Source organism: Pleuronectes platessa, chromosome 9 (assembly GCF_947347685.1).
Source record: "Pleuronectes platessa chromosome 9, fPlePla1.1, whole genome shotgun sequence".
In the NCBI taxonomy this organism is placed as follows: Eukaryota; Metazoa; Chordata; class Actinopteri; order Pleuronectiformes; family Pleuronectidae; genus Pleuronectes; species Pleuronectes platessa.
The window spans coordinates 11,052,812-11,065,273 of record NC_070634.1 but is presented as its reverse complement, the minus strand read 5'-3'; the positions used below and the strand labels follow the sequence as shown (position 1 = coordinate 11,065,273).

At 41.0% G+C, this 12,462-nt stretch overlaps 1 protein-coding gene across 1 annotated transcript in view; it reads right to left on the bottom strand.

Moving 5' to 3' along the window:
• Positions 1 to 1,930: 1,930 nt before the first annotated feature.
• fgf22 (fibroblast growth factor 22) overlaps positions 1,931 to 12,462 on the bottom strand; it is a 28,253-nt gene continuing 17,721 nt past the window's right edge. Inside the window, exons 2-3 of the mRNA XM_053429719.1 lie at positions 5,209 to 5,312; positions 1,931 to 3,891 (exon numbers count right to left, since the gene is read on the bottom strand). Of these exons, the coding sequence (XP_053285694.1) occupies positions 3,697 to 3,891; positions 5,209 to 5,312 (299 nt within the window). The 3' untranslated portion in view covers positions 1,931 to 3,696. The remainder of the gene's footprint in view (positions 3,892 to 5,208; positions 5,313 to 12,462) is intronic.

Sequence of the window (12,462 nt, the reverse complement as noted above, 5' to 3'; positions counted from 1 at the left end):
CACTCAGCAGCAAATTAATTTCGAAGCATTCAAAGTAACCTTCTCTGTAAACACTCATTGGGTCATGCAGAGAACCTCCATCCAAGACATATCTTCATGGGTGTACAGTGTTCTGATCTTGCAGACATTTCCATCAGGATCCGCTTGTGCCTTTGCAGAGGCATAGAGATGTGGCCTGCTGTGGAGCGTATATACCAGGTGCTATCTGACAGACACGAGCAACAGCATGACTCACTGTCTCAGTCCTCTCGAACATGGATCAGATCAAACACAGACCAAACACCTGTGCTCCTGACATCAACACGTCATAGCAGAGGAGGAGCTGAGGACGTCTTCTGGACAGCTGTCGCCTCCATTCTCCAACGCGCTTTTTGGGACATTCCTCCTTGATTTTGCAGTGTTTAGTTTTTTTTTTTCTTCTTCTGCCTCGTGATCAAAGGCCATAGCTTTTGATCTGGACTTCCAAAGGATCCCTATTGTTTTTGCTGGAGAACACACTGACAGGACAGTGTTCGAGCAATGATAATTACAGCTCCCATTTGGTGTCCTCGGATCTGGCACCAGCAGCCAGTCGCACCCTCAGGCCAAGAAGAAAAGAGAGGTTCTTGGATGGTTAAAAAGATGAGAGAGGATAGGTACAGAGAAGAGATGGAGGAAACACTGACAGAGAGGCGAGTCAATCGAGGGAACAAGCAGAAAATGTGATTACCTCATGCCGTCCATGTTTTTAGTGTGTCTGTGTCTGCTGAGGGTTGGATACCGATCATAAGTTCAGAAACACCTGTGAAATTGAAATTCACTGTAGTTTACTCTGACTCAGGCTTTGTTCCATTTTGGTTTAAATTGAATAATAAAACATTTTGGAAAATACACTTATTTTTTTCTTACCACGCCTTCAGTTTAGATTTAAACCCCTCTCATGTCTGTACAGTAGGCTAAGTGTGAAGCTAGAGATAGCAGACAGTTAGCTTAGCGCCAAGACTGAATATATGGGGAAATTCTTCTTTTATCCGTCCACCAGCGCTTTTTAAACTCACTGATTAAAAAAAACTTTAAGTAACCCACATAACATCCTAAGTGTAAAATGACAACTCACTGCTTTTCAGGGGCTGCACTATTTCTTGCTTCCAGGTAACCAGAACCAGAGTTTTTGTGCTGGCATAATGAGATACGACTTGTAAATTTGGAACTCCAGAGGTGTTTATATGCAGTTTATGGATTCAGGGGAGCTTCCTATTTACTGTACAGATGTAACACTTCATCTGATTCAGGGAAAGAAGTGCATTTCCAAAAATATCAAACTTTTCCCTTAAATTACTTGATACCACAGTTAAAATAGAATGGTAGGACATTTACAACACAACAGCGCCTCAAGGATTCAAAGTTGAGGACAATGAAATTTGCATGGCAACAGTATACACCAGACCCACATTACCATATTTGTGTGCCGCACCCAGACTTTTTGAGATGAACTACAGTGTGACTTCACGCCATTCTGACCAGACATGTACCCCGTCACAGTAATCTCACATTATGTCAGACTGAAAGGTTGGCCTTTATTCACCCCTAACAGCGACTATTCATCCCCGACTCTCCTTTCTGTTCACTGAAAGGGCTGAGTGGCCTCCTGTGCCACTGGAGGGCTCATCTGTGTGTAAATGATCTCGATGCTCGGTTGCATAGTTCATAACCACAGACCTTTCATCAGACACAGGGAGGTCCTCCACATCAACGGCTCTCCCTCTGTGAGTTTTGTCATGATTATGATGAGGAGGGGGGATTATGTCCGAGAGCTCTGATGGAGACGTTACCAACACTTAACGATCAGTGTCAGGCGTATGAGAAGATTTAAATCCAATTTTAGCACTTCAAAATTATGTAAAGATGGTTAAAAACCCTAACCCTCAAGCAATAGAGCCATGAGTCATGATTCAGTTACATTTTTTATTGAAGTTTACCAAACTCAGCATGGACCAAGGCACTCAAATGATTTTACTTTGCTGAAATAAAGATTGGTTTGTTCTGAGGATTTTGGCCTTATATACAACCTGCCAGTACTGGCCTACAACCAGAAAACAGTTTATGATAAATGAATCACAAAATATACAGTAAAATTACCATACAAAATGAATGGAAAATGGGCTTGAATACAATACATTTTCCCCTTATTTTATAACAGTAGGACTACAATCCAACACAAAAAGTCAACAATAAACATTAACCTTAAACAGTTAAAGAGTACACAATGTTTTAAATATATTAAATGCTCTATTAGCAACAGGGTTGTTGTTGAGAAAATGTTAGAAAGACAGACGTAATAACCATCTACAACTGAAATGAATGATGTTGTGATCTCTCATGTACCTACATTCTTTGTAATGCATTAAATGTCTCAAAACGTATATTAATTATCTCAGACCCAGAAGTGGAGAAACTGATTTCTAACCTATTGGCATTCTGACAGAAACAAACATCCCAGTAGTTAGTTTTGACTTTGCTGTGTTCTCGTCACTGGTGTATGTATTTTTTTCATCTCATCTTATCCTCTAGCATCATTATATCCCAAGCAACAGTGATCTCATAGATTTGTAGAAGGGCCACAGCCAGGATTTGAGAAACGATGCGGACACGGTTACATATGATTAATATCAAACATTTCACATGGGACATACATGGAAATCAATCAATAGCGGATTTTCCTATGTGAGATGATGATGACCATGTGCTTGAGATGAGAAATATGTTCAACATGATAAATCCACATATTTATTTTTAAAGTATAATTATACAATATTAAAGGAGCTATATGTAAGTTTTTGCTATTGTTACAAAGCCAATGTTAGCATTGATTGCTGATTCAAAGCCAATGAAACAGTTCCTAGCAGCAGAAAGTGAAGACGATTATGCTCTATAGATTGTAAACACAATTATGGCTGAAGGTGTTGGTTAGCGACGATCACCACCACTCGTACCTGGCAAAAAAACATGCTCGGCTAAAGTGAAAACTTACATAAGACACCTTTAAGTTTAGAAATAGCCACAATATGTTAGTTTTTAATTGTAGAGTTTGACCCTCCCTCCACCCCCACATTGCTTTATCCCCCAAAACACCAAGGATATGACCCCAGTGTCTCAATGGTAGATGTACAAATATTTTTAGATTTTTGTTATACCAAAGCATTTGGCCCATCCGTTCTTGAGCTTTAAGGAACTATAAGTCCCCGATTTGTAGCTACATATCTCAAAGTATGTTTTGTTTCATAATGTTACTTCCATTTCAGATTGATAAGTATAACATGATTTCCCTTCTTATTCAGTTGAACATCTGAAATGGGGTAAAAAAGAGTTTTGTTTCTAAACCCTGCCATCCCTTTTCGGTGCTCTTACAGTCTCTTTAATTCACCCTAACACCACTTCACATCCACTCCAGACCCACAGACATAAACTGTAACCAGACAGATTCTTGAAGAAGGAATTATTCTACGGTATTGGCCTGTGTTGCTGAACATCATTAGAAAATGAAGAAAATAACTTAAAAGTACATATCTAAGTCTACAAATGTTACAGACCTCAACAAATGTACATGTATTTGACAGGAGGATGGAGTAATAAAAATAAAGATCACAGCTAGATCAACACTAGTGTGGGGCGGCAGGCGAGCCAGCCAGTTGCCGCTCAGAGTTCAGACTTGCGAAGCTAGGATGGGAGCATGGGCAGGAAATGGGTGGATGGGTGCCTTCGTCGAGCCTTGTGACCTCGCCTCGGCTTCCCACGCCCGTTAAGTGAAACAAACATCTGCCGGCCGCCGTGTTTCCAACGCAGGGAGGCGTACGTGTTGTAGCCGTTCTCCTCAATGCGCTCCTTGAACTTGCAGCTCGGGTTGTACTTCACCTGTGATCAGAGGGTGATAGACATGAGATATTGAGGAGGTTATAACAGATGAGTCTTTACCAGCTGACGTGCTATAAGGGGCTAGTTCCCATGTATATTGTTACAGTGCGATATATTTTGCAGGTGTTTGCAGCTAAGGTGAGATTTTCCATGACAAATTATTTAGTTTACGTAAATTTTTCTTAGTCCGCAATGGAAATGTTCAGTCTAGAATTTATGAGTTGGTTTTCCTAAATGCAGCACAGATACAGTAGATGTGACATTTTGAGACAGTCTCTGAAACATCTTCCTCATCCACATAATACTGCACAAAGCATTAAAAAAGACAGTGAAAGAAATGCCTTTCAAGAAATATTTCGTTTACTCAGGATAATCCACAGACCTTCCAGTTAAATTGATACTGTGTCCCACTCATAAAAACTGACAACAGACTGAGACTGAGTTACTTCAGTAACTGGGATGTTTTTATTGTTATACACACACTTTATTGTGTTGGATCGGCCGAGGAAATCCGATATCCTAAAACTTAAAAAAATTGGAATAAATGGAAAAATAAAATTGTTGGGGGCAATATGCGTGACTAAGGTTTGGTGAACTAACCCTTTAAGTTCTTAGGTGTAGCAAAATATAACCACAAGAGATAGTGCTGCATTCCCTTTTGCAGATCGTTATCACGCTGTCATAATGAGAGCCTCTCTGCGATAGCATCAGGACAGTGTGAGCTTAGCATGAATCACCTGCCCTCTTGATATGATGGGACAATGCAGAGTTAAGTGAAGGCCCAGATCTTAAGGTCTATTTCTGTCATATCTTCTGTGTTAGCTTGTCGGACACACTTGTCTTATCACTGCTGTCTGACTGATTGTTTGTCCCTGATTGCTAAGATCTAAATGCATGAGCTAGACACCACACTTTTTACTCACCCACAAAGAGAGGTGATTACTTTTGAAAGCTTGCTGTGCAAAGCAACAATTGGCAGATGACACGCAGAGCTTGAAAAGAGCCCAGCTGGCTCTTTGTCATTGCTGGTTGGGTTTCTTTTTTCTGTTATATCTATTTTGACAGTGGAACAAGCATACTCAAAGTGCAGGTATCATCAACCAGGGCCCAGGTGTACAGCCATGATTGATGGTAACTCTGAACCTTCTCTTGACGTTCCAGCAAAAGATTCCCGAGATTTCACTTCAGCAGAATCAAACATGTTTGGATAGGCACTCATTTAGGACCCCTATTCGTATATACCTCCATCCCCCTCCTCCCCTTCCCAGCCATTCCATCTTGACCTCCAGAAACAATGTTGCCAGGTTGTATACTCACCGATCCGAAGAGCGTGCCTTTCTTGGACATAGCTAAGTACAGCCCGGTGCTGACAGATTTGATGGCAACAACTCCCACACTGACAGATCGGATTTCCATCAGGCCTGGAAAATAAAAGAGAACAAGACTCTGGTTAGAAACATCAAGCTCTGGGAGTTCCCCATCAAAAGCCACTCTATCATTAGTGATTACAATACCACCATATGCTCTGGGGAGAGAGATCCCAAGACAAGAAAAACAGACGATGACTTTTTTTTAGATTAACTGAGCATTTTGGTCAACAGGTGTAAGTCTGGCTATACTGGAAAAGCCAAAAAGTTATAATTATTTAGTTTAGTGTCATTGCATAGTGTTGCAAATGTACCCCAATGTCCTGAACGATACAATAGAATATGTACCACACACTTCTGTGGCAGACATGCGCAGTGTCTGAGCCTGCACAGTGTCAGTCTGCCCTGCTACATGCATTCATAAAAGCCCCCTGACTCCAGATGTGACACTCCATCGTGATGATACCCAGTTTTGTTTACTGGGGCGCACAACGCCTGTGTCTGCTGGCCACTTAAACGGCCTCTCTCACTCACTTCACCCCATGAAAAAGCTGGCAAGCTGATGGGCTAATTGTTTCCTGTGGGCACTGATTGCAAACAAGTCCCATGTGGCTCTCTCTTGATCTGGTTTCTGTCTGCATTCAAAAATAAAGGCACACACCCATTGTCATGGCTACGACAGGGAGATGTTTTGGAGATGACCTGAGGGCTTTTCGCAGGCTCCTGAATAGAAACTAATTGCTAGAGATGAAGCTCTTCGTGATGTTTTTTTTTTTTTCTGTCTTGATTTGCCCACTTACACCTTCAAAAGCACCCTTATGTGGCCCGCTATCTGATAGCAGAGCACTTAATCTTCTTTTTACACCCCTGAAAACCACATCTCTGCTGATAAAACATGTTATGCTGCTCCTCAAAGGCTTGGTACCGCTGGAGATTTGTGAAGACGGATTGTTGGATCTGCAAAGATGCTGTAAATGCAGCATCAGATCACGGGGCTGGAGGGCATATTGACCCAAAGCTTTAAGGAAATGAAGGAGTGATAAAAGCTGGACCCAACTGACTAACCCCCGGCTGCTTTGGTACAAACACAGATCTTGTACAGGGGTGACTGAGTTCCATGAATAGTCTTACTGATTAAATCCATTCACCAATGAAAAATAAATGCACACACCAAGCACCTTAAAATTCATCAAAGCCGCATCAAAATTGAACACACTCATATATATACGTCCCCTTTATATGCCTGATTGTTTTCATCAAAGTCGATGCATTAATCTGTGAGAAATTGGTAAAAGTGTTCAAAAACGGCCTTTTTCACAATATTAGGAGTGAAAAAAATGTAATGGACTCTTTCTTGGTCAATATCTCATCCTTCCAAGTTTCATGGAAAACCTTTACATTAATTATGCCAGTCCTACTGACAAACAACCAAAACTTGGTTGATCTAGGTTACCACTCTCTGTTGAATAAATCCTATGACTGACAACTTGAGTGCAAGTTTGGGTTACAACAAGGACTTCAGTAAGGCTAGATGGCCTTTGTCGCCATGGTTACAATAACAAAGACCGGTCATGCTTGGAGAATAACTTTGGTACGGATGACACCAACATAATAAATAATCTTATGGGGCACAAAGGCTATATCCATACTACTACGTTCAATTTAAACTAAAACAAACTCTGGCCACAGGACGTTTTTGGCTGGTTTTGTAGGGAATACTTTACTACAAAAAATATACAATAATAGTGATAAGAGCAGGGTTTTCTATTCTTGGACAAACAATGTGTGTAATTGTTTGTAAGTAAGTGTAAGGAACGTTTTGCCTTCATTGCTAGTAGTTGAGCCATGACTGATAAGATCCAACAAGGAAGCAAATGTCATACTTTACAAATGTCAGATTTAGCCTGTCCATACTAAAACGTTGCAGGAACTTTCCAACAAAAACAGGGCCAACAGCATTTGCAAACCCTGTTTCAGGCTCTCAAAATCTCTGGAGCAGTGTGGACTGAATGTGTAAACCTGGCCAAGAAATGTGTATAAAAACTGAAATGTCGTATAGCGTGTGTGTAGCCTCAGTACTGGATGGGTGCTAATACCATCATCCTTCTGTTGTCGGTCTCAAAGAGCACCAGAAACATAAAAACACACATCTGCTTCTCCCATCACTTTAAACAAGCAACTATCTCCAACTTTTTTTTTCTTCTTTTTTTCAGAACACCACTGGTCGTGCTTACCAAGTGAGGTCATCTACTTTAGTCCCGGACACAAAGAGGTACAAAGGGTAAAAAGACAGCAAAGGTAAACAAACACAAACTCCTGTTGAGTGTCTTTCTTCTCTGACAGGAGCGTGTAAATGAAGCCCTCTCTCAGCTCACCACAGCTGCAGGGACGGGGGGGGGAATGGCTGAGTCCATCTAGGTATCTAGCCCAGCTGCACCCCCATCATTCCTACGTTGCCTCTGATCCTCCGAGGAAACATTAACACTTTGATGGCAGTCTCCTCTTTACGAGCTGTGTTTACAAACACCGGGTGTGCTATGGTGGCACCTGGAGCGTGCAAGGGACTCATAAGCAATTAGCTGAGGCCCGGCTGGTGATTGGAGCGCTGCAAGGATTTATGGGGGATTAGTCCAGGCCTATGAAAACCGCTGGTGCCTGAAAGTGGTGCCAGCAGTAATTGCCTCCACTTTTTTTTTTTTTGCTGGTTTGAGTTCCAGGCACAGTAGGTGTGTTTGAAGCAACAGTTTTTCACATCTGAGACATTACAAGTACCAACCCAATCCAAAACTCGGAGTTGTTAACTTTTTGGAGGGGAAATTAGAAGCATCTTTTGTGCAATATCTGTATCTGCGACAGGTTTTCAGGTTTGTTGGTAATCATTTTCTGAAGCACTTCAACAGAACTCCCCACGTCTTCCTTATGGCACATTAAATATTGTCCGTCCTCTCTTCAGGACTACCCTACATGTCACTGCATTCACACGTGGCGGTGGCCCAGCCAGCAGACACAAAGATCTGAGGATATAAACTGGGGATTTCACGTTGTCTACAGAAATCACTTGGGCTCTGGACGCTTGGCCACACATCTATAAAGACCAGTTAGATCCATATAACTCACAGTCCCCCTTTGAAAAGTCACTCCATTGTGTTCGAAGCCTGAGAAATCAGAGTGAGGCACTGAAAGCTATTAGAGGGTTTTCCTAACTGCTAAAATACAAAGGTCACTATAGTGGAAGGAAGGCCTATATTGAGTTTGGCCTCCAGACTTGAAGAAATGGAATTTAGAATTGATATGGTGTCATGGAACATTTTACAACATTTAACATAAGTTTTTTAAAAGATGTCCAGGTATATGGATGATTTAAAGAAAAATCTCACTATTTAAAGTTTAAGAATTGGTAAATCGTGTCCTTTTAGTTCCTTTAAAACAAATTTTGGTTTACATCGACAAATAGCCCTGTGTCTCTGAATGTGTATTTAAAATATTTTAACTATGCTCCCTGGAAATACTCCAGCCTTTATTAAGCTCTTTTTTGACATATGATCTGTAAATGATCGAATGATTTATTGTTAGGAAATGAATCTATGTAGACAGGCAGGAATATGAAATAAAATATATTTTTGTTGAAAAGCTGACTGTATTTACAAAAACATTAAGTGAGACTAAGAAAAGTTTAAATGATTTTCTCTTAGAAAAACTTTTCAAACCTTTTCAACAATATAATGATTTAGTAGAGAAGCGAGAAGCAATGGAGACAAATTGCCTCTTTGTTCTTAAGTCGCATTGAGAACTAGAGGTCACCTCTTCACCGCATTCTGCAGAGCAAGTATCAACTGATGGCCCTATTGAGCTCATGAAAAAGGTGCTTTTGGCTTCCTACTCGCAATTCGCCAGATCTCTTAACCTTTGACATGTTTTGGCTGCGACTGTCAATAAGCTCAAGCTGCCATTACAAGCAAATCCCGCACTATACATGTCTAGTCAACTGTGGACTTGCTATTTATTTCTTCTCTATGGGATTTTTAAAGCATAGAAAAAGTCTTTTGCCCAGTCTTTTTTTTACTCTTTCTTTTCTTTCCGTCCCCCATTTTTTGGACGTTAGCCCATCGTCAGATCATTCAGGCCTTTTCTGACCTCGAAAAAAAAGGCAGAAAAGACAGAAAGAGACACTCTCACGGGGTTCCCTTTTATCAGACTTGGTATGGGGGAGGAGGAGGAGGGAGCCAGTACATGGTGAAGGTGCTGGGTATAAGATGGGGGGATGGGGTGGTGGTGGGAAGGCTGCCCCCCCCCCCCCCCCCCCCCCCAATAAGTCTTTGTTACTCACCTGAGAGGTGAAGAGCTAGACAAGATCTTATTAATGACTATGCATTTTCAATAGGGCTCCCCAAAGTGTGGCAAAATGGTTCCTTCCATCACAGATTTAAAGCAGAAAAGGGTGAAAGACTGAGCAAAGGGAGTGAGAAAAAGAGATTTTTCTGCTCCTTTCCTCCTGTCTTCTTTTTGTTCCTTTTCCCAGGTCTTTAATTTCTTGGGTTGCCCCCTTGAGCAGCCCTCCATGGCTCAGTGCTCGACTAGAGCGGAGCCTGGGAATCTCGGAGTTCCCGCTGTGCTCCTGCTCTTGATTGACATACCTTTTCAATTATTTCACAGTTTGCTTGCAGTTTAAATGAAGAGGGCCCTGTTGTTTTTTTCCTTCTGCCCTCCTTTTCAAAATACAAGCTTTTCATGTTGGGTCTGGGCGGCCGGGCCTAATGGCTGTGACCAGCACCTTTGATCTGCCATGACCCCCTCGAAGGGTCTAGTACTGGGCGAAGCAGCCGCCTGTGTGTATCAGCATGGACAAAGGCTGCATCACTCACGTTTGCTTTAAACACCTTGAGAGATTACCATGAGAGCAGGCTCTAGTGGAGGCCTTCACAGGTCGTGTGATATGGAAACTTTTTAACCCTTGAACGTACAGTAAAATACCAACCAATCATTAGCAGGAACTTCCTTAGAAGGGAGGTTTTCTTCAATTATTTCCAGAGGGAAATGTAACCTGCGTACAATTTTTTTTTTTTTACCATAAAATAAAAATATCCCTGCATATTTAAGCAACTTTGCAAAGCTACTGGCCGATGACCATTGCTTTGTAAGATATGTATATTTACAAGAAAAACATTTTATACTCTTCATCAAATCAATAGAATGGACGATACTCTCACAGATTTCTTCCAGTTGGTGGATTTGCATGTTGATGCAGTGGAAGCAGGCTAACCTGTCATTAATTTAAAAATGGCTTTAAACACAACTTGCAATTGAATAAAACAGTTGCTTGTACAGTTTCATCGAGCATCCTCATCACTGCCTCCGCGTCCGACTAAAAGCCTGAATGTGCTTCAAGCAAAGTTCTGGATGAGTCATCTAACAGCGTCTGAAACCTTTCAGCAGACTTGTGGCTATTCCTCCATCAACTATAAGACTTCTCGAACGATAACATCTATTTAATACAGAAATTGGCAAAGCCCTAACCATAAGTAACTTACTATCACCCAGAATTACATTAAATTGTTAGATGGCATCTAGTAGCCCTAACAATTAATACAAATATCTTTAATTTCCCAGGAAGTTTTGGTGGATTGATTGATCAGCAAAACCCAGGACTTTCTCTCACAAGAAAACAGGGAGGAAGTCCCTTTGAAATCGACAGTCATTGACGTTTCTTCATGACATGTCTTCAACCTTCTCTATGTGTTTAATTGTTGAAACAATGATGATGAAGGTCTTCTAACCTAAGGATATTATTTTTTTTAACCCAGACCACCATTTTCTAAACTTAGAGTAAGACCTGGGAGTCAGTGAGGTGCAGACAGGAGAAAGCTGATATTGTAATATTTCAGACCACCTTTGAATATAACAAGAAGGCCAACAACATGTTGTATCACCTCTAGTCAGCTTGAAGCATAGTGAGGACGGAACGTATCCAAAACACTCACAACAAATGTATTAATTATGAATGAATTTGGACCAGATATCAGTTGTCGTTTGATTTTTCAGTTGGATTTAAAAGTGGATGTACCTGTGGTTTGAAATACTTGCACCCAAAGAGATTTAAGCAATGTTTGTACAAGCAATGATGAAATTCAAGCAATGACTCTTTGACTGCCCATAAAATGTTACCATGACCTTGATTTGAGGGAGAGGCCATTGTTTATGTCCCGACAACAAACTGTGAACTTGTCCGCTTGTCAGCTTGTGATGTCTAATCAAAGGCAGAAGAGGTGTGTGAGCAAGAATCACTGCTTCTGTGTCAGTGGCTCTGAGGACACACAGGAAGCATAAAGCAACCACTGCTCTTGTAGTACTCTTGTTTAAAAAGGGCACTCCCTTTCCCAAATGATTTTCAACTGAGACTCTTTCAGTGAATCAAATTTGACTAAACGTTGACCTCATTCTTTGTTGAAAAAAAAATCCCAACGCTTCATCTCATTTTGTATGTGACGGATGGATTAATGTTTGCTCAGGAGGCTCATATAGCAGGATCCTAGTATTTCCGATTTGTGGCACATGATACTAGGTCCCTGGGCGCCGTGCATGGCTGCCCACTGCTCTCGGTGTCCTGCGATGTTCACCAGATGGGTCAAAAGCAGAGGACAAATTTCCCTCATCTGCATGTAGTGTGACTGTTGTGTGTTTGGGATCAATAAATGTATCTTATCTTATCTTATCTTATCTGTCAGTGATGATCTCATTGGCTGATATAAAAGCTGATCTTCCATTTGCTGTGGAATATGAAATTGCTGCTGAGAAGGAAAGAAATAATTTACAAATAGCATGGTGTGCTGGACTTAAATTGTTAGCAGCAGAATAGTTATGTTAGCTTCTCTCCCTTTTAAATTGCAGAAGGTAAATTACATCTTTTAATGCAGGCATGTGCACTTGAGCTACAACAACATGTACATACATTCAGGTCGCTCCATATGTTACTTTTACTTAGTTACTTTCCACATTCACATTGTCATGAAGGTTCCATGTGACATAAATTTAGTCAAGCAGTATCTGCTTTGACATGCAAAAAAATCATTAATGATCTACATCCACTGATAACATATATCTTTAACATATATGTTTGGTCCTAAACTTTCTTTATATTATTCCAAGCTATCTTGAGTCTTTTTGTACTGGTACAGATGCCGGTCGGGCACACACAGATAGGACAAGC